This window comes from Musca autumnalis, unplaced genomic scaffold (genome assembly GCF_047663935.1).
Source record: "Musca autumnalis isolate F117 unplaced genomic scaffold, ASM4766393v1 scaffold_3, whole genome shotgun sequence".
NCBI classification, from domain to species: domain Eukaryota; kingdom Metazoa; phylum Arthropoda; class Insecta; order Diptera; family Muscidae; genus Musca; species Musca autumnalis.
The window spans coordinates 36,029,895-36,053,081 of NW_027411866.1; the positions used below are offsets into that span (position 1 = coordinate 36,029,895).

At 40.2% G+C, this 23,187-nt stretch overlaps 1 protein-coding gene across 4 annotated transcripts in view; it reads right to left on the reverse strand.

Annotated features, from left to right (window-relative positions):
• The window catches only part of Vinc (vinculin), a 76,635-nt gene that overhangs the window by 34,193 nt on the left and 19,255 nt on the right, over positions 1-23,187 (reverse strand). For 2 of the 4 annotated variants that reach the window (XM_073976431.1, XM_073976434.1), the window contains exon 2: positions 5,073-5,328. In XM_073976431.1, coding sequence (XP_073832532.1) covers positions 5,073-5,129 — 57 coding nt within the window. In that variant the 5' untranslated portion in view covers positions 5,130-5,328. Of the gene's footprint in view, positions 1-5,072; positions 5,329-5,689; positions 5,835-6,019; positions 6,305-23,187 lie in introns of those variants that run through there. The other 2 variants (XM_073976433.1, XM_073976435.1) reach the window with 2 other exon arrangements.

Sequence of the window (23,187 nt, forward strand, 5' to 3'; positions counted from 1 at the left end):
CTCCAGCACAAGGAAAACACTGGACCTCTTTTTCCATCGACCATGACATTTATACCAGTGCTCTCCTCTGCAGTCCATGTGATGAACAGAGTGGCCATAGATTAAATGGCCGTATTGGATATTTCTCGTGTGGACAAATATGGTAAGATCAGTCAAATAGGTATTCAGCCTTTCACAAATGACATCAGGCAAGGTATCTAACGCCAAGATCGTACAATCAATCATCCCCTTGCGTTACGATCTCAATGCCGTATGGAGGGTGTGGAGTACAGGATAAGTTGAGATGAAATAGTTCCGGAAATATCATCCCACCTTGGGAAACATCCTGTTTTATTTCGGGAACGGTGTGGGTGGCTAGCGACAGATTGAGAACTTTGGTGAGATCGACACACGTCTCATCTAGCTGTTGCAGCATTACTATGGAGATTCCATCACGTCCCAACGCTTTGGATGATTTAGCGTTCCTAATAACATTCGCTACATCATCCATTGTCAATTGTGGTGGTCCATTCTCGACAAGAAGAGATCTAATGGAACATAGTACTCCAGGAGTGCTCGGAAAACTGTCGATTAAAATAATGTGCACAACTCTTGGGATCAGTCAGCGTAATTTCCCAAATGCTTCCTGCTTTCCAGGGTTAGAGAGAGACTTAAGCGTTGGCCACAATTGACTTATTCCGCCACCAATTTTGCAATCCTTCAGATGATTTAGCCACTGGAGTCGGCACGACAAAGCTCATCACGCTGATTTACTAGACCCACCCTTCGCATCTGCTGGCAAGTTTAGTCTCACTTTGGGTATTCGATCAGCAGGTATATGACGAGTGGCTGCAGCAGTGATGATGTCTCCTCGTCTTCTGTCGTTCTTTCTTTCTGCTATCCGAACATCAGAAGATTTGGACAGTTCTCCGAAGCAGTGATTAGTGAACTCTCTGAGATTAGGCCAATTAGCTATCCCATGATTGATGAAAGTGTGTCCGCCTCCAATTTTGCAATCCTTCAGATGATTTAGCCACTGGAGTTGGCACGACAAAGCTCATCACTCTGATTTACTAGACCCACTCTTCGCATCTGCTGGGAAGCGAGCAAGCGAGACTTTGGGTATTCGATCAGCAGGTATATGACGAGTGGCAGCAGCAGTGATGATCTCTCGTCGTCTTCCGTCTTTCTTTCTGCTATCCGAGCATCAGAAGATTTGGGCAGTTTTCCGAAGCAGTCATTAGTGAACAACTTTCAGATTAGGCCAATTAGCTATCCCATGATTGATGAAAGTGTGGCGTTCAGAGGTGATGGATTCGGGCGGTCAGCTGATGGAGACAATTATGGGGAGATGGTCCGATCCAAGAGAAACGATGGGTTTTTCAGTTCAGGTGACATGATGGTTATGTCTGGCGAACTGTTATACTCTGTGCTTATTCTTCATTGCCGTGCAAAACGTCGAGCTATCTATCTGATCAGCCAGCCTTACACAGCTCTGGTCATTGTCGAGGACCGAATGCTACAACTCGTGATGAGCATTACAGTCCCCCAAGACCAGACGGTTATGACCTTCAAAAAGTGGGCTAATGTGGGGCCTATAACCTGGAGTACAGCTATTTATTGGCGGGATGTATACGTTGAGGAACTATACCTCGGCAGACTGCTAGCCCCATGCATTCCATGTACGGGTTAGTAGAGTCAGGCTTAAGCGAGATAAGTCTGTATTGAACAGACTGGTGCAATAGGAAAGCTAATCCCTCACTTCGACTTCTAGTGCGATCCTTCCTCAGTACTTTGTAACCATCACAACGCTGTAAGGTGCAATCCACTATTTCCTCGATCTCACCTCGGAGTCGATTGAAATTAAATTGCCAAAAGGATGCATTCCCAGGATTGACGCAGCAACGGCTAGTTTTAAGTGCTGCGGGTGCGGCTGCTGTTGGGAGAGGGAGGGGGAGTCGCGTATTCCAGAACTACCCCTGAGATCCATCCACTCCCCACATCTCTTGCATCTCATCGAAGTGCTTGTGTGTGGTGGATGCAGATGTGACAAACTGAGCACATCCATTTTGGACCTGGGTTTTCATTCGTCCCTGCACAGACCAAAATGATCTGGAGCAGGCAACACAGACAAATTATACAAATACAAACATGTGTACACTGAGGTGACAGCCGCTCGTCAGAGCACGGGTGCTGTATGGTTCCGCTTCAATCCGGCATTGAAAAACCCATCGATGTGGGATTGCTGAAATAATATGAATGAGCTGCTTTCGAAATATTTTTTCTTAGGGCGTGTGGAAGAGCCTCCGGTATTTGGGTGGTAGCATTGAAAAATTCTCTCCAAGAAATTATAATAATACTTGTCCCACAAACATCCCAGATGGGACAAGGGACAAATTATACAAATGAAAACATGTGTACACTGAGGTGGCAGCCGCTGGAAAGAGCACGGGTGTTGTATGGTTCCGCGTCAATCAGGCAATGAAAAACCAATCGAAGTGGGATTGCTCATAGTATGCTTGAGCTGTTTTCGAAATATTTTTTCTTAAGGTGTGTTTGAAGAGCCTCCGGTATTAGGGTGGTAGCATTGAAAAATTCTCTCCAAGAAATTATAATAATACTTGTCCCACAAACATTCCAGATGAGACAAAGGAAACTTCTCCCAACTTCAATGAGTGCACCCCGATTAATATTAGCTCAATGATATGGGACCTACAGTTTATCGCCGAGTCCGGGCGGCGTGCCTTAAGACGCCACTTTTAGAGAAGTTTTACATGGCTGAAATACTCAGGAAATGTCGCCAACATTACTGAGTTTTATTTTGCCACCGTTGAAAATGGTATGATTTTGCTTGGCCGGGGAATCGAACCCATGACCTTCTGCGTCCAAGGCGGGTGTGCATCCAATTGCACCACGGTGGCACTCAAGAAACTAATTAATCCTAAATGGAAGAGATTCATTGCCATTTTCATCCTTTATCACATCAGTAGTAACGGGTGTTTTTTTTACAGGTTTGTTTTTCGAATAGACATAAAACTGGCATTTTGTGGTCAAATCTGGCAACTCTAATGTCATTTATGTTCAGTTTGGTTTACCATTTCATCATGAACAGGTTGACAGAAGAACAACGCTTGCAAATCGTGCAAATTTATTTCGAAAATAATGGTTCAGTTCGCGAAGTTTACCGCAAGCTCCGTCCATTTTATGGTCGACATAATCGTCCATCGGAGCAATTAATTCGGTTAACCATGGATCGTTTTCGCACTACGTTTAATCTATATGATAATACGCATCCGCAGAGACGTCGAACAGTGCGCACCGAAGAAACAATTGCCGCTGTAAAGCAAAGTGTTGAAGAGGACCCGAATGAATCGATTCGCCACAGTGCACAGCAATTGGAGCTTTGTCCATCAACTTTATGGAAGATTTTGCGCAAAGATCTTGGCTTGCGACCTTACAAGATCCAGCTTGTGCCAGAATTAAAGCCGCGAGACCATGCAATGCGTCGTGATTTTGTTGTATGGGCCGAAAATGAGATTGATCTCGATGCTGATTTTCATCGCAAAATTTTGTTCAGTGATGAGGCTCATTTTTGGTTGAATGGCTACGTCAACAAGCAAAATTGTCGCATTTGGAGTGAAGAGAATCCACATAAGACCCTTGAGACACCATTAGTCCCAATTTACATTAGGCGAGTTTACTTGCGGCAATTGTCAGTTTGTAGGTGAGAGAGGGTGCTGAGAGGCAAAGGGTTACGATATGCCTCACCTCTCTCTCCTACAAAATGACAATTGCCGCAAGTAAAGTCGCCCAATGTAAATTGGGACTTACATTCACAAAAACTGACTGTTTTGTGTGCTCTATGGGCTGGTGGAGTCATTAGGCCATACTTCTTCCGAAATAGTGCTGGACAGGCAGTTACCGTTAATGGAGACCGGTATAGAGCCATGCTAACCGACTATTTTGTTCCCGAATTGGATGGCATGAATGTCGATGAGTTGTGGTTCCAACAAGACGGCGCTTTATGCCACACAGCGCACGTCACAATCTATTTATTGAAGGAAACATTCGATGAGCGCATAATTTCGCGGAATGGACCTGTCAATTGGCCACCAAGATCGTGTGATTTGACACCATTGGATTATTTTCTTTGGGAATATGTGAAGTCGCTCGTCCACGCCAACAAACCAGAAACGTTAGGGGAATTGGAAGCCAACATTCGTGGCGTTATTGCCGACATACGGCCCCATATGCTCGAAAAAGTGGTTGAAAATTTTACCTCTAGAATTGGCTTTATTCGAGCAAGCCGCGGCGGCCACATGCGCGAAATCATATTTAAACATTAATGGCATAAAATTATCCTTCCAATAAAGCCAAAATGATGGACATTAAAACGATTTTCTTGTGTTTTATTTCAATTCGAAGTTCTATACCACTAAAAAAAACACCCGTTACATGTGCTCTAGAATGGTCCAAAGATGTATAGTAAATCTTCTGACTACTCTACGCCATCCAATCAACATCTAAAAAAAAATATTTGAAATTTTAAATATTTCTATTTAAAATTTGACACTACTAACAATTTCTCATAGTTCTGTTAAGCCAGTGCTGCGCACACTATCTATCTAACAATTGTTGTTCATGGTTGGGCGCCATTTGTGGTGATTAATGATGATTGGTTCATAATTGGGATGCTGGCAAATCGCGTGTATCATAAAAATTGTGGTCATGTGTCTGTTCGAAAGGCAAGATAATTCATGTACAAAACTGTCTAAGAATATCAAATAGCTATTCATTAAAAAATAGGCTATACGGGGATGTGGGATTTCGCGGTCCAAGGTAATTAATTAGACAACCAATTGAGGTGAATTTGGCTCAGCCATTCTTTATTCTTTTGAAAGGAATAAATTATAGTACGTTTGCATATAAGCGGATTTAATAGATTTCAAATGTCAATTCCATTGTGTATACGTCAAATAAATCCTCATAAAGAAGCTTAACCAGACAAAAAGCTCTAATGCAAATGACGTTTAAAGCTATATTTTAAAATAATAATAATAATAATCCAAAAATATGTATATAGAACAACTTACCTGTTGAGCTACAGGATCTAAAATGCTTTCTATAGTTTTCGTGTGAAAAACTGGCATTTTGTCTTCTTCTTATAATGAAAACAAAACTTCAATTAAAAAATGTCTTCCTATAATTCCAGTGTGTTTCTTAAAATTCTAAATGTAAGGTTGAGTGTAGAGATGGATGTTTTCTTTTCAGGTGTTCACTTGTAGGCAATGTTGTGGCTTTTTGTAGGTAATTTTTTGTAACAAATTATAAGAAAAACAAAATGGCTCCCTAAAAAATAGAGTGAAATAAAACAGGGGTTAATTAAAATTGTATATTTTCATCACATTTCTTATTTTATCTTCACACTTTTTTCGTTATTTTTTTAATATTGTTGTTGTTATTGTTGTTTATTTGTTTCTTTTTTAATATTGTTGTTGTTATTGTTGTTTATTTGTTTGTAGAAGTTGCATCATCTTTGCCATTACGTTATAATCAAAAATTTGTGTTTTTTTTGGATTTTGTTTATATTTGGATTTGTTATTGTTAAATTTTGTTTATTATTTATTTGTTGTTATTTCTCTGTTTTTGGTCCACTCACTAGTTATGCTCTTTATTATAGATTTATTTTATCGCTGTATCAGAGATATACTTCTCTTGGTCTCTTCTCATTTTTGAGAGTCTCTGCAGTCACACTCTCCCATTGCGATACGGCTAATTTGTATAAATTTAAAAAATTATGTCAGCTGTTCATATTGTGCGAATTTTTATATGGAAGATTTAATTAAAAAATAAAACTAAAATAATGCAATTTAGGAGACAAAGAAATTAGTCACAATCGCTGGAATTTGTTTATTATGTTTGCATAAATTCAAAAATAAACACAATTTTCCATTTTTTATATTCTATTTCTATGAATTTTTCTAACTAAATTCAATTTAGAAAGTATTTTTTCAATTAAAACCAATTCCATGAAATTTACCTCCAACACCCACGTCTCCAAATGTATGTTCAACTGAATTGTTTTTCTTTTTTTCAATTTAAATAAATTGCATAATTTATTATAACTGCATTACTATTCATTATGTCGTCATTTACTGCCGTTGTTGTTGTTGTTGTTGCAGCTGCTCGTATGCACTATTTCAATTTATTTTTCACTTTCAACAATAGCTGCTGAATGCATTTGTCGTGTCGTCTGTCATCGGTCGTAAAATACCGGAACACATTGCAATTGCAACAAAATTGTTTACAATTTACGTTCAAAGTTCTAAATATGGACAAACATACACAGAAAATTAATATTTCCCCCTTCGATGCATAACGACGAGTGAAAAATTGATTTTGACTATGCCTCTTTTATGTGCTGTGTGTGCATCGTATAATTAGAGGGGTCGACTAGAAAATTCGGATTTCAAATTGCGAAATAAAAAAAGCTACAGAGGGGCGCGTGCCTCGATTCTGACACTAAACAACAACCAAAGAGTTTAGTACTTGGGGCCTCGGTACCTAAGAAGCCTCGTTTTCTGGCTCACAGTCGAAAACTCATTCAACGTTTCAGTAAACTTGGGCGTCATTTCTGATAAAAGAATAAAAGAGTAAGGGGAACATAGATCGATTTTTTTTTATTCTTTTATCAGAAATGAAGCCCAACTTTACTGAAACGTTGGATGTGTTTTCGGCTTAAGTCATTGGCTGGCGTATCCGTACATGAATAAAGGGAAAAGTGTAACATGGTACCGAAATGTTCATTGGCTGCCATATTCGAAGATGAATAAAAAGAAAAGGGTAACATTGTACCGTCATTTTCGAACTATGTTACCCTTTTCCTTTAATTTATGTAGGAATACGCCACAATGACTTAACTAGGCGATTACACCAGACAATTCGACTTTAAATACAACTCTGTATGGTTAGTAAATACATACATTTGTCAGCTGTCTAGAGTTGTGCTTTCTAGTTCGTTTAGCTGATCGATCTTTTTAGTTCAGGTCTTTTGATTGAACTAGTTCGTTCTTTTAGTTCAGTAGTTCAGTTCGTCGTTCAGCAAGCACTTTGCAATAAAACTCTCTAAATGTTGCACATTATCATATAGTTGATCGAAGATCCTATAAACTGTTGATAATGAATTGGGAGAGTGTTTTTCTCGTTGGTAGAGTATACCCAGAACAGTGTGACACAAGTTCTATTAATTGTTTTGAATTCTGGCTCATCAACTATGTGTAGCGCATGATGACCTTTTGCTACCATTTTGCCTATCAATTTCTTCAAGCTTTTTTATAGGAGGCGGTCTCCGGATATTGAGAGCTTGTACTTGGCAATTCTACTCCAACCGCGTCAGATTCCAAGTTCATAGTCCTGTGTGTTTGCTGCCGTTTCAAGAGGCGGTTACTGCCTTTTCATCACCAAAGGAATATGATGATGCTTTGTCTTCATGTGTCTACTTAAATTGCCAATGTACCCTCCAGCAGTACTCAAGGGTGTGGGGCAATACTTGCATGTCGATCTTTTAGATTCATTTTCCTTAAAATGCATCCAAATTCCACAATATTTTCTGTTTTCAGACATATTACTTTCTAAGAACAAATTTGCACTCTTCGATTGAGAAAAACTAGCAAAATGTAATTGTCTTACCCTGCGTTTACACATGACAGGACAGTTGAGTACATGTATTAATTGTCAAAAACCCAAAACTTGCCTGTATGACGTAGGCGTCTAGACGACTGCAAAAACAGTTGTCAAATTATGAATGAAAATCGTCGATTTGTTTTTGCTTTCCGTTCACATATTTTGTTTTTGTTCATGTTCTTCTGTTTTCAACACATTTCAATTATTATCTCACTTGTTTTACAAAAATGTCAAAAATTTGTTAACCCTACTGTCTGTGAAAAAATGATGGACAGCTGACAAATGTATGTATGTGTTAGTAAATCAGAGTTTGAAGACAAATTGTATGGTGCAAACGCCGGCTGAAACAGCTGATATTTCTTTCGTTCTTTTACTGAACTATAAAGAACGACTTCGAGTGATCTAGTTCAGTCGTTCTTTGAGGTGAGTCGTTCAATTGAACTAGTTCGTTCGCGAACTACACAACTCTACAGCTGTCTCCCAGCTGTCCATTATTTTTTTCACAGATAGTCGGGTTAACAGATTTTTGACATTTTGTAAAAGTATGTGAGATAATAGCTTTGTTCCTTTACTTTTTAATAGTAAAAGTAACAAAAGAGAGAAATGTCAAAATTACTCTCATGTAACAAGTTTTGCAAAAAAAGTAAAGGAACGGAAAAATAGTAGGCAGGAATGTCAAAAAAAAGAAATGGCTGCTTAAAAAGATAACAAAAAAAAAAAAAAATAAATAAATAAATTTCACTGTCATGTGTAAGCGCAGGGTTAAATTTTGCTTCAAATTTTACTAGTTTTTGGGTTAATGAACGTCCGTGTTAAAAATGGTAAAACTTTAACGAAGAGGAACAAAGCTAATAATTAAAATGTGTTGAAAACAAAAGAACATGAACAAAAACAAAATATGTGAACGGAAAACAAAAAGAAATAAATGATTTTTATTCATAATTTTACTGTTTTTGCATTTGTCGGGACGCCAACGTCACTCAGGCAAGTTTTGGGTTTTTGACAATCAATATATGAACTCAACTGTCCTGTCATGTGTAAACGCAGGGTAAGCCGGAAAGCGATGTTTCTTATCTACCGTCACGAGGCTCCATTAGTCGTCATTAAAGTGCCCAGCTCTAAACAAAGCTTAACAATAGGACAAGAAACACAATCAAATTTCTTCGTTTGCCGAGGTCAAATTATATGTGCTAAGTTTGTCACATCCGCATTCACCACAATAAAACTTCGCTGAGATGCAATAGATGCCGGGATGGGTGCATCTCCTGGATTTTTCTGGACACGACCATGCGAGGGACTACGATACGGGTTATGTTGCTGCATGCTGCGTTAACACAGCCCCCAGTTAGTTTTCGTCGTCATTAGAATACGCACATGTAGCACTTAACACCAGACGTTGCTTTCCTATCCCTTTTTTGCAATTAAATTGCAATGGACTCCAAGGTAAGATCGAATAAATTATGGACTTCGTGAGTCTGAAGAATATCAAGGACAACAACAATTTCAGCTTACAGCGTTATGAATACCAGAATTAGCGGAGAGTGTCACAGTTCGCCAAATATATCCTTCGTATCACCTGGCCTGACAAATGACGTTACCTGACAACTCGTCTTTCCCTTGGATCAGACCATCTCCCCTCCATCAGCAGACCTCCCGATTTCATCACCACTGAACGCCACAATTGGGTGCCACCGTGGTGCAATGGTATGCACGCCCGCCTTGCACGCAGAAGGTCGGTGGTTCGATTCCCCGGCCAGGCAACATCAAACATTTTTCAACGGTGGCAAAATACCCCTCAGTAATGTTGGCGACATTTCCTGAGTATTTCAGCCTTGAAAAACTTCTCCACAAGTGGTGTCTTATGACACGCCGTTCGGACTCGGCGATAAACAGTAGGTCCCGTATCATTGAGCTAAAATATGAATCGGGGTGCACTCATTGATATGAGAGAAGTCTCCCTTGTCCCGTGTGGGATGTTGTGGAACAATGTTGTTGTGAACGCCACAATTTCATCAATCATGGAAAAGCTAATTGACATAGTTTCAGAAAGTTCACGCCGATTCAAGGAGCTGAAGGAAGGAAGTTAACAGGTTGATGGGTGAGCATAAGATGAACAAGAACTACATCATCTGAAGAGTTGTAACTTTAGAGCCAGCATAAGTTAATTGTGGGCAACGGTTAAGTCACTCTCGAACCCTGGAAAGAAGAAAGATAGGACCTCAGTCACGTTTGGCGATGGTGCACAATTTATTTTAATTGACATTTTATCGAGTACCCCGCTGGTGACAGAGTGAAGAGAAGAGTATTACGTCGTATTAGATCTCTTCCTGCTGAGGAGGAACCACCACAATTTACAATGGATGATTAATACCATCAGGAACGCTAAATCAATGGTAATGCTAAAAGAGCTGAATGTGCCAGGAGTCGAGTATCTCACTAAAGTTGCAACCTTTAGCCACCTACATCGTTCCCGATGCCTGAAAAATGGTTCCGCCATGGAAGCCAGACAAGGAAAGGTGAATGGTGACAGACCAATTTCGCTTTTGTAGTCCGTAGCAAAGACTTTTGAGGCTTTACTACTGCCCAAAGTCAGAAATAACTATCCAGTTGCCGATTAACAGCATGGGTTCCGTAAGCAGCACAACACGACAACAACGTTGCACGCCATTTCCACACATATTAGTCGAGCAAATTGAGCAAATTGTGCGATAAAATAGTATGGTAGCGCTCGACTTATCAAAAGCCTTTGAGATTGTAAAGCATGCGGAAGATTATACGATCTTGGCGTCAGGTACGTTCCCTAATGTCATTTGTGAAATGCTGGACTCCTATTTTGTTGATCTTACCTCCATTTTCCAAGCGAGGTTATGCAAATATCCGCAACTAAATCTACGGCCACTCTTTTCACCATATGGACGGCAGAGATGTTAACAGAGTTGAATGTCAAGGTCGATGGTAGCAGAACTCCGACCACCAACTACCCCCTACGTCCGCGCATGCCACAGCCATTTGCGACAAGCTGAGATGTAGGAACAAGGTCCTCAAGTCACTCGCCCTCAGCACTTGGAATGCAGGTATAACGCGATAGATTGGTCTATGATAAGATATGCGTCGCCAGTGTGGTCCGTGAATATAAGTGCAACGCGATGGAAAATATTCAAACATGTCAGAATGCTGACCTGAAAACTGGAACAGGTGTCACCTCATGTCTTCAGTGCAGCATCTACATGAGGAGACAAAGATTCTTCCAAAGATTACGAATACGCCGCACAATTACTTAAGCCGGAAAACGAGACTTCTTGTGAACCGAGACCTTTAGGATATTCAACTGCAGAGTCAAATCCGGTACATATGCGGCTGACATTCTTGCTTAAGTCACTTCTGGTAGGAGACCAACAAAGATTTAAATACATAAAGATTGGAAAACTCAATTGTTAACATTTGTCTATAGATGGAGTTAACAACATTCTGTTAAGTAGTTAACAATTTTAGGCGTTTTAACCGCCAAGTTCATATTCAATGGAAACTGCTATGCAATACAATCCTGAGTCCAACTTTTGACTTTCCTACAATTTGTATAAGCCGAGTAGCGCTTTAATGGGGTTCTTATCATTAAAAATGTAAAATGTGGTAAAATGTTTATATACTTTGTTTCATAAACATTTGTGCATTATGAATCCTTTCCAGTCTTTACAGTTCTATGTCTTTGAGACCAAAAAGTAAAGGTAAACCTAGTTCGACTGTTCTTCATTCTTATACCAGCTTTGATCTGCTTCTTATGTTCCGAGAAATTTACAGTCCCATATGAATGGGTGACGTAGGGGATGGAAGATACCAAGCAACGGTCCTGACCGGTTTTAACATGGCAAAGCCCAGGATTTATCTAGGTCCCTCTTTCGTCTCAAGTGGACACTGACCTCCCCGTGGTGTCACCTGGGGAACTGCCTTTAACACCCGTTAAAGGTAGTGAGCTAACATGTGCCGCGCGTTCACCCATAAGAACGTTAAAAACTTGGGTTTGGGCGTCGGGTTAGTAACCCTCCCCTAGAAAAAACAGTCTACTATGAAAAAACGAAAGAAAAGAAAAACAAACCCCTCTAAAGTTGACGAACCCCGCAAACGTTTTAAGGACCATGATCTGCGAATCTGCACCTGGAATGTTCGCACTCTTTATAGAGAAGGTGCAGTCTTCGCATTGGCAGACGTACTTGAAAAGTACAAGGCCGATATTACTGCCATACAGGAAGTACGATGGATTGGGAAAGGCGTAACAACAACACCTAAAGGTGACGCACTGTATTATGGCTGCCATGACGTAAATCATGAGTTTGGTTGTGGATTCGTAGTTAGTCGGAGACTAAAACATCTGGTATCCAGCTTCACCCCAGTGAATGAAAGACTTGCTGCAATTCGAATAAAAGCTAAATTCTTCAACTTATTTGCGCTCATGCTCCCACTGAAGAAAAGGACGAACAGACCAAAGATATATTTTACGAGCGCTTAGAAGAAACATATGACCGTTGCCCTGCCCATGACATTAAAATCATTCTAGGCGATTTTAATGCCAAAATTGGAAAGGAGAATATCTTTGGCCCAACAGTCGGGAAATTCAGTCTCCACAGTGAAACATCTGACAATGGTATGAGGCTGATAGACTTTGCAGCTGCAGAAAACATGGTAGTTAGCAGTACCAGATTTAATCATCTCGATATTCATAAGGGCACCTGGCTGTCTCCAGATCAGAAAACAAGAAACCAAATTGATCATGTTGTGATAGATGGAAGACATTCATCGAGCGTGTTGGATGTACGATCGTTCCGAGGCGCAAACATTGATTCGGACCACTACCTTGTTGCAGCACCCGCTTAAACGTAGCAAACAAAGTACGAACAGACACAACACGAAAGTTAGACATCGGTAAGCTGCAATCACAACAGATAGCCACAGCATATTCCACTCAACTAGCCCAATTGCTTAATCAAAGCACTCCTCATCCCGATAACATATCAGCGCAATGGCAAATCATTGCCCACTCCATGCAAACAGCCGCAAAATCCATACTTGGATACCAGAGACCTCCACCAAGGAATCCATGGTATGATGAGGAGTGTCGTGCTGCCACCGAAGAGAAAAATGCGGCATATAAGGCTACTTTACAATCCGTAGCAACGCGTAGCGCACGAGAGAGATACCGGGAGAAAAGGAGGGAGGAGAAACGTCTTTTCCGCAGGAAAAAGAGAGAGATGGAAAAGCGGGAGTGTGAAAAAATCGAGATGTACAGGAGCCAGAATGAAGTCCGAAAATTCTACCAAAGAGTCAAGCATCAAACTGATGGCTTTGGTACAGGCACATCCTCCTGTAGAGACCAGCAAGGTAATTTGGTAACTGATACAGATAGTGTACTCAGGATATGGAAAGAACATTTTTCAAATCTGTTGGTATCCAATAGCAGCGAAGGCGACGAAGATACCACAGTCCCAATCCCAGAAGATGGTATTGAATGTATACCGCCCAGCCAAGATGAGGTAAAGACAGCAATAAATCGGCTGAAGAATAATAAGGCAGCAGGGGCCGATGGCTTACCAGCCGAGCTGTTCAAAACCGGAAGCGACACGCTGATAAGGTGTATTCATCAGCTAATTAGCACCATCTGGCAGGAAGAACGAGTACCCGACGATTGGAACCTGAGTATCCTGTGCCCCGTCCACAAGAAGGGAGATAAGACTGTATGCTCTAACTATAGGGGCATAAGTCTACTCCCTATTGCCTACAAGATCGTGTCAGGGATATTGTGCGAACGACTAAAGCCTATGGTCAACGAGATAATTGGACCATACCAATGCGGCTTTAGACCTGGCAAGTCCACCATTGACCAGATATTTACCCTGCGGCAAATCCTAGAGAAGACCCAAGAGATGCAGATCGACACCTACCACCTTTTTGTCGATTATAAAGCAGCCTTCGACAGCCCGCTGCGTTCAAAGGTCTGAATTTGGTATTCCCGCAAAGCTCATCCGGCTTTGTAAAATGACTTTAACTGACACGAGGTTCTCAGTTAAAATAGGAAAGAACCTCTCCGAAGAGTTTGGTACCAAAAGAGGTTTCAGACAAGGAGACAGCCTTTCGTGTGACCTCTTCAACATCCTGCTAGAAAAGGTTATACGAGAGGCAAACGTCAAAAGAAGTGGCACAATCTACACCAATAGTCACATGTTACTTGCTTATGCTGATGATATAGACATCATGGGCCGATCAGTAAAAGAAGTAACTGATACCTTTATAAAGGTCGAAGGAGAATCTGCTAAAGTGGGTCTGGCGGTAAACGGTGAGAAGACCAAGTTGATGGTGTCGACGCGCAATGCGTCCATTGAGCTCGGACCGACTGTGGAAGTTGGTTCCTATAATATTGAGGTAGTAAAAGACTTCGTCTACCTCGGCACCTCCGTAAACATAACAAACGACATCAGTTGTGAAATAAAAAGAAGAATTGTATTGGCCAACAGATGCTACTTTGGTTTAAGTAAGCAGTTTAAAAACAAAGCCACATCTCGTCAAACAAAAATAACGCTCTACAAAACACTGATACTACCCGTGTTGATGTATGGCTCCAAAGCCTGGGTACTTGCGCAAGCAGACATGGCAGTGCTTGGTGTGTTTGAGAGAAAAATTCTTCGAAAGATCTACGGACCAATCTGCGTTGACGGTGAATATCGACGTCGCATGAACCACGAGCTGTATCTGCTATACAACGACATCAATATAGTTAAACGTATCGAGATGCAGCGATTGCGTTGGCTAGGCCATATCATAAGAATAAGCGATGATGAACCCGCTAAAAAGGCGTATGAATACATGCCACATGGCGGTGCACGCAGAATTGGCAGGCCAAGGAATAGATGGCGCAAACAAGTGGATGATGAGATGAAAAGGCGCGGTATTCCAGAGTGCAAAGCAACAAATAGAGAGGAATGGAGATCTCTTCTTAGTTCGGCCTATAGAACAAGTGTTCTGTAATGGGCCAGCTAAGTAAGTAATATGAAAGTAGAGTTTTGTCAAAATACGCATTTTATTTGGCAGATAATCTATAGCGGGTTATTCTGAATAAAAAAAATCACCATGAGTTTTCTCACTTTTTCCATTAAGTTGAAACGGCAGGCAGACAAAGCTCACGAGAAGTTTTCGTTCGGATTAACCCCTATAATTAAATAGATATTTAAACTGACATAAAATTAGTAAATCCCAATTTACATTAGGCGAGTTTACTTGCGGCAATTGTCAGTTTGATGGAGAGAGAGGTGAGGTATATGGTAACCCTTTGCCCCTCAACACCCTCTCTCACCCACAAACTGACAATTGCCGCAAGTAAACTCGTCTAATGTAAATTGGGACTTACATTGGCAATTATTAAACTTTTTTTTTTTGTATGACGAATACTTTGTGTCATTTCAATTCCCAGTAATAGCAGCAGGGAAATAAAAAAAATTAAAGCCAAAAGTGTGAGTGGGTGTTTTCTGCTTATCATTTATTGAATAAATGTGCAGTGATCTATGCCGGAGGCATACAAATTAAAGTCCCTTATGAATGTCAATGTTCGGACGACTGACTGTATGAATGATTTGCTGACTGTATGAATAATAATTGCAATGTTTTGTCATATTTCTAGTAGTTAGTCATTCTTGAGAGACATTGAGTGGGGAGTTTATTTTCAGGCAAGTGGTTTTGGCGCCCAAAAAGTTGTGGTATGATGAGGAATTGAGCACTAAAAAAACACTATAGGTTTTAGGAAAAAATTGAGATAATCGTAGGGCAGTGATGATCAAGGAATAACTTAGCCAAGAAAGTGAAGCGGAAAGAAGAAGCAAGAAAAATTCACTGAGTTTTGGCCTTTAAAGCATCGGTACATAAGAGACATGGCATTCTTGCTTATGTTATTTCTGATAAAATACTAAAAGTTAAAGAGCAAACTTTGGCTCGTTCATTATTTTTCTACCAGTGACTTAAACTAGAATGCCAAGCTGCTTATGTACCATTAGGGGGGCCTCGGCACATAATGGGTTGTCAACCACAAACCCTCTCTTTAGACATTGGATCACACAGAAGACTAATGCCAATTAATAATAATTTAAAAGACAAAGAAGAAACAATTGAAGTTTGTATCATCTCGTGCTGCATGCAATGCCGTGGAGACGACTATTAACAATTCGTTAGAAAAAATGTGACGCGAAAATATTTCGCTTTTCCGCGTTGCATTGTCACCAGAAACAAATCCATTATATAATGATTGTGAATGAATCACAACTGAGCCATACATTCTCAACAATATTCCCCATTCTCTTTCTTCATAAATTTGTTCCATAAAGTTCACGTCATGGGAAAAAAATGTTTTTGTAACTGGAGGAGCTAGAATAGAAACTTTCATTGGCACTTAAGGCCTGCGTACATAAGCTGCTTTGCCTGATTGCCTTGCTTTGCTGCTTCAATAAAAAAATAAAAGAACAAAGAAGGCCGACCCAATTTCCAACTGATGGCAACCCAGTTCGAAATTTCGTCTTTATTCTATTATTTTTATTACGTCAGAAATGAAGCAGGTAAGCAAGGCAATCAGGCAAAGCAGCTTATGTACGCAGGCCTTTAGTCATTCATATGCAATGATATGCTCGATATGGCGATAAGAAACAAACATTTCGCCCCCTTCTCATGTCTTTTTGATGGGTGGCGGTGTGACAATGCTTTGCGTATAGAAAGTCATTTAGGGGAATACTACGACTACATGAGGTGATGGCATAATCGAACATTACTATAACAAGCCCCTAATATGGTGGCTTTTCTTTTGTTATTATGTTCGAATACGACAAGACACCTGAATACAAGAAAAGAAGAGAGATGCGGGATGTGTACATCATGTACAGTGATTAAAAGCATGAAAAAAGCAAGGTTGATGAAAAATATTAGTTCCGAAGGACGCATTGTCTTGAAATGGGATCAAATTGCTCCTGAATGCAATTAATAAAAAACTATGCACGGCTGAAATCATCTTTCTCATGTCTCAGACCAGACTTAAAGCCTCTGTACACAAGAAGCATGGCATTCTTGTAATTTCTGATAAAGGAATAAAGAACGACCGAGGTAAATTCGAACTATGTTACCCTTTTATTCTTCTATCAGAATAATCTTTACCCTGCGTTTACACATGACAGGACAGTTGAGTACATGTATTGATTGTCAAAAACCCAAAACTTGCCTGTGTGACGTAGGCGTCCAGACAACTGCTAAAACAGTTGCAAAATTATTAATGAAAATCGTCGATTTCTTTTTGTTTTCCGTTCATATATTCTGTTTTTGTTCATGTACTTTTGCTTTCAACACATTTCAATTATTATCTCACCCTTTTTTACAAAAATGTCAAAAATTTGTTTACCCTACTGTCTCTGAAAAAATTATGGACAGCTGGAAGCCAGACGACAAATGTATGTATGTATTAGTAAATCAGAGTTGTATTTGAAGACAAATTGACAAATAGTTAACTAGGCGTTTACACCAGACAGTTTGTTTTCAAATACAACTCTGATTTACTAACACATACATACATTTGTCTTTTGTCTCCCAGCTGTCCATCATTTTTTCACAGACAGCCGGGTTAACAAATTTTTGACGTTTTTGTAAAAAAGAAATGAAACGATAACTGAAATGTGCTGAAAACAAAAGAATATGTACAAAACAAAATATGTGAACGGAAAACAAAAAGAAATCGGTGATTTTCATTCATAATTTTACAACTGTTTTCGCAGTTGTCTGGACGCCTACGTCACACAGGCAAGTTGTGGGATTTTGACAATCAATACATGACGTCAACTGTCCTGTCATTTGTAAACGCAGGGTAAGCAGCTGACTTTATTGCTTATGTCATTTCTAATAAACGCATAAAGATTGGCTAGATTGCCCTTTGCGTGTTATGCTATGTTTACATTTACGAAATCCACTCGATTTCAACTGTCAATTCCATAGCTCAAACGTCAAATGAAATCTCATCTGGATTTTATTTGACGTTTAACCTATGGATTTGACAGTTGAAATCGAGTGGATTTCGTAAATGTAAACCAAGCATTAGTCTTCTACCCGAAATGGCTTTAGAAAAAGCGAGCACTTTATTTACCGAGGACTTAACGGCCTGGGTGCATAAGCTGCCTCGCCTGCTTACCTTGCTTGCTTCTCATAAAAGAATAAAAAAGAAAAGGGCAACCCAGTCCGAAATTTGCTCGGCCTTCTTTATTCTTTTATATTTATTATGTCAGAAATGAAGTAGGAAAGCAGGGCAACCAGGCGAGGCAGCTTATGTACCCAGGTCTTAAAAGCCGAAAACATAACAAAGGTTTGAGTAAAGTTTTGCGTCGTTCCTTACGGTCTATCTCAGAGTATCAGTTTACCAATGCCTCGGAAGTACGAGTACAAATTCGTAGCCCATCTAACGCTCCTGTGTTTCTATGGGTCAGGCATTCGGTTTATAATACAACTCCATATTCGAGCCAAAAGCCCTACCCCTGATTTGGTTTAAACCCCATCCAACGCGACACTACCTCAAACGGGCGAACAGCAACTGTACGAAGACTTAGGGACATCTGACTCCTGGGGTACCAGAATATAGCCTCCGCCAAGGCTTCATAGCCAAAAACTACTGCCAGTTTAACTCCAAACAACAATTTAACAGCGAAAAACATACAAGAGATGAAGACCAACAATAAAGATGCTGTCATAACGGACTGCACAATGGACTCACAGACAACACAAGTAACCATAAGACTCGTCCTTCTCCTAACTAAAGGCCTGCGTACATAAGCTGCTTTGCCTGGTTGCCTTGCTTTTCTGCTTCATTTCTGACATAATAAAAATAAAAGAATAAAGGAGGCCGAGCAAATTTCGAACTGGGTTGCCCTTTTCTTTTTTATTCTTTTATCAGAAGTAAGCAAAGCAGGCAAGGTAGCTTATGTACGCAGGCCTTAACACTTCACGTGCAAAACTATTTGAACAACTAAGGGTCCGATCGTCTCTAAGTGCCATATTTTCCAAATCTCATCATAGTAAGGACATTCCGTCAGTTTATGCTGCAGTCCACAGTCAGTCCACACCCACATAAGCCTGTCCCGGAGAGACCTCTTACTTTCAAAAATCCATTCAGAGAGCAATACTGCATCAGTAAAGACCTGCGCACATATGCTACCTTGCCTGATTGCCTTGCTTCCCTGCTTCATTTCTGACATAATACAAATAAAAGAATAAAGAAGGCCTTTTATCAGAAGCAAGTAAGGTAAGCAGGCAAGGCAGCTTATGTACTCACCCCTTAAGGACCAAAGACTCATCATAAAGCTGAAGTGTGGGTTATCCGGTACGAACGTATCATCACGAATAAATTCGTACGTCACCCTCCCTTCGTCATTGTTCGTCACCTAGTCCGCCAGCTATCAGCAGTACATTGTCGAAGGGTTGTACTTCTCCGCCTTCTATCCTCATCCACCAGATCTGAGGGCCTGAGGCAATCATCCTCAGCCAATTTACACGGCAAGAATTTTCATCGACACATACATATGTTGCACAGGCAACAAATAGCCTACAATATGTGGTACGCACAGAGCGCCTGCTCAAGCTCCAGTCAGTTCGCAAGGCCCTTTTGACCATACCAGCAACAGCTTTCAACTTATTCTTCAAGCGATCAAAATGTGACAGGAAATTCTTTCTCTCAGCCATAGTTATGACCAGGTACATGACCATATATGGATATATGGTACGTACAAAGCGCCTGCTCAAGCCCCAGTTAGTCCGTAGAACCATTCTGACCAACGATATTCAACAATTCATTCTCTCACCCATAGACCATATATGGTACGCACAGAGCGCCTGCTCAAGTCCCAGATCATACCAGCAATAGCTGTCAACTTATCCCTCAAGCGATCAAAATGTAGTAAGACATCCATTCACTTAGCCATAGTTATGCACAGGTACTTGACTAAAGTTCCGTAAACCATGTTCACCAATTCGAATTGGGGAGGACGACAATGGGTTAACCTGCCTGCAATTGTCCCGTCTTCTCACTCGCCACATCAACAACTGCTCGGCCGAACACACTGTTATCACACACACGACCCGAACGCATAGTAAGAGCGTATAAAAGAGAGCAAATGTTTTGCAGTTTGTGTGCATACAAACTTACTAACACACTGTCAAAAGTTGTCAATATTTTGAATACATTTACATTTTTGAGTGCCTTCTTTTGGATCGGCACTGCTCCAGACCCTCAAAATACTTATGCCCTGCACACTACGATGTTTCAGTTCATGCGAAATCTGACCTTCAATAAAGATAAGCAGGTAACGAGTTTGCGCACATATCTTAAAAGATGGATTCTGTGCTGCGGGGAGTGAGGTCCACAAAAAAATCTTCCACTAAAATAACTTGACAAGTGAACAAACTCCTGGTATTTGATCTCAGAAAACTCCCTTGACTCCAGAAAAATGATAGGGCGATGATTGACACTTGACTCTCAGACTATACTGCATATGCATTCTAGCGTCCACGGTACCGCTACCCAAGATAAAACCAAACTGATGCGGAGACAAACTCTCGCTGTAGCACTCTTTAAGCATTGCCATAATAATACTCTTCAGCTCTGTGAGAAGGCTTACGAACGAGGATTACTCCTCAATCGATAAAGCGACTTAAACAGCACTACTACACGAGCTTGTTTCCAAGCACGCGGGGGGAAGTACCCGTGACGAATTCAACTACTTAAAACGGACTAATATATTCAGGCATGGCTTTTCAGATGGCTTTATACATTCTTCCGGTCATACCATCGATACCTGGTTATTTTCTACTACTAATCCGGCGGATACTGTCGTTCAAAAAAGTCCGGAAGAATTGATTGAGTCTCCGACCTAGGACAGAATATACCCAATAAAATCGCAATGGAGCTAATTCGAAAGGCCTGCATGTCAACCTGACGCTTAGACTCACCATGACGGCAGGCCCTTTTCCCAGGGATCATCCCTGTTGTCTTGTAAAAAGCTCCTCCAATTGTCTACTTTTATACAGCCTGAAGGTCTGGGTACATAAGCTGCTTTGCCTGGTTGCCTTGCTTGTCTGCTTCATTTCTGACATAATAAAAATAGTGGAATAAAGAAGAAAATGACAACCCAGTTCGAAACTTGTTAACACGACTGTCGGTGAAAAAATGATGGACTGCTGGAAGACAGCCGGCAAATGTATGTATGTGTTAGTAAATCAGAGTTGTATTTGAAGACAAACTGTCTGGTGTAAACGCCTAGTTATCCTTTTATTTTTATTAAGTCAGAAATGAAGCAGGCATAGCTGCTTATCTACCCAGGCTTTTATCCGTGTACGTCCTACGAGTAGCAATGAACTCATCTTTACACTTTACTCTGCAATATGCACAAAGTGGAGATGAAACGTTGATGTACACCAGTGTTCACCAGCGAGCCCTTACTGAGAGGAAGTGGACATACATTACTGTGTGTTTTACATCAGCATCCGGCAAAAAGGGGCACACGTGCCCTTGATGAGAATAACAGCAGAACAACCACCATTCAGTTTGCGTTCAGAAGTCACAGAAGAAGGTTCTGTTGTCGCTTGTTTCAATGATTTTTGATTTTAGCAATGCATTAACGCACACGCTGTTTGTGGAGAGAGCGAAAGAGAGTCGTATGCGTGAGACCGCAAACAATGCGTTTTTTGTTAGTGCCGATACCTGTTTTACATTGAAAGTTACACTCACTTGTTCTCAGTAAGGGCTCGCTGGTGAACACTGATGTACACGCCTTTACGTCATTGATGCTCAAAATAAAAAAGAGAGTAAAGTAGTGATAGAGCATTGATGCTCAAAATAAAAAAAGAGAGTAAAGTAGTGAGAGAATCACAAGAAAGTTTGTATCAGCATTCAGTGGTTGCTAGACCTGTGACCAGTAAACATGTGGCGGGTGTGTGCGGTTTTGTTCAGTGTCCCCACTAAAATTATGCGTATATCCATGCACATGTTTACTTGTCGGCTGTTCAACGACGACTGATTGTTATTCTCACATACGTTAACGTATATGGATGATCTTGGCTGCTTTACGTTGTCGTAACAAGAGAGAATAAAAAATCCAATAGAGAGCCATGTCAGCCGTTGTTTAACAAAGGGACATTACTCTCCCAACAATTCTCTCTCATTTATTTTGGACACCAATGATGAAAGAACATTAATTCACAATTCGTCCAAACTCAGAGAGGCTAGTAGATTGAGAATATTATTGAGAAATTACAGGTGACAGAGAATAATGGCCTGTTCCCGTACTTTATAAAGTGGAATGATTTTCATATAAATTTTGTGTACGGGAACGCAAAATGTGTAAAAGTGGTAAAAATTTTAAATACCTTTTAGTTCTGGAACAGAGCTTAATTCTTCCTTGAACCACTGTATTTGCCCTAAGACAATGAATGAATTTTGTAACAGTTTTTTTCATTCACAACTAGGCCATAAGACGACCACCTAACGGCCAATAGGGATTGTGATGTGCGTGTGTGTGTTGTGAGAAACATTAGAATATCCAAACAAAAGATTTACTTCTTTGTGTGAATCAGAGAATACAATGAACAAAGGAAGAACAAAAGCAAACAACGGCAATTTTTGTTTCTTCGAAGGTTATTCGAAATTAATTTTCGAGGTGTGAGGTAACTACCTCCAAAGGGAAGGAATGAAAGTGAAACCATTTATGGGAGTGGAAGGCAGACAGTAACGAAAAACCAATAAAAAACAAAATCCAAAATCGTCTAAAAAAACACAGAAAGTAGTAGCTATTAATAACTTGGGTGAATCATGTGGGTGCCAATTTATTCCCCGTTTTGGGTTATTGGGATTAAGTGATTAAGTATCGAAGGTATAGGGCAAGAGAGCAATAGGCTTATCAGTGTGTCACTGTTTTAAACAAATGTTTTGATTAGGTTATTATTTCTTCATTATGGTGTGCGTGTTTTTGGTGTGACATTATTTGTTTTTTTTAAGAGCTCCCACCAAAAATGTTGATTTAAGAGGGGGATTGTAAAAAAAATTCTTGGGATTTGTATCTTTTCTTTTTTAGGCAGCTAAAATTCCCTTAGGCGGTGTGAAATATGTGTGCATGTGGGAAACATTTTGATTAAACGAACGACTTTTTAAGTGAACATTTTAATGCGTTATTTGTAAATTTTGTTATCAAAATTGGGGGAAATTTTTAATAAGTCTTAGGGTAAAGTATTTAGTTAACAATGCATGAGAGATTTTAGGAAAAAAATCAGACCAACATGTGCGGATATTATACAATATTTTTTAAATACTATTACAGAAGAAAAAGTAGACTAAAACAAAACTTTACTCAAACGTTATACCCCGGTTACACTTAACCGGATTAACCCAGTCGGTTTGGATTTCAAATGTAAATTCGATAGCGCAAACGTCAAATAAATCCTCTCGAAGTGGGTTAACCCGGCAAAAAATTCTAG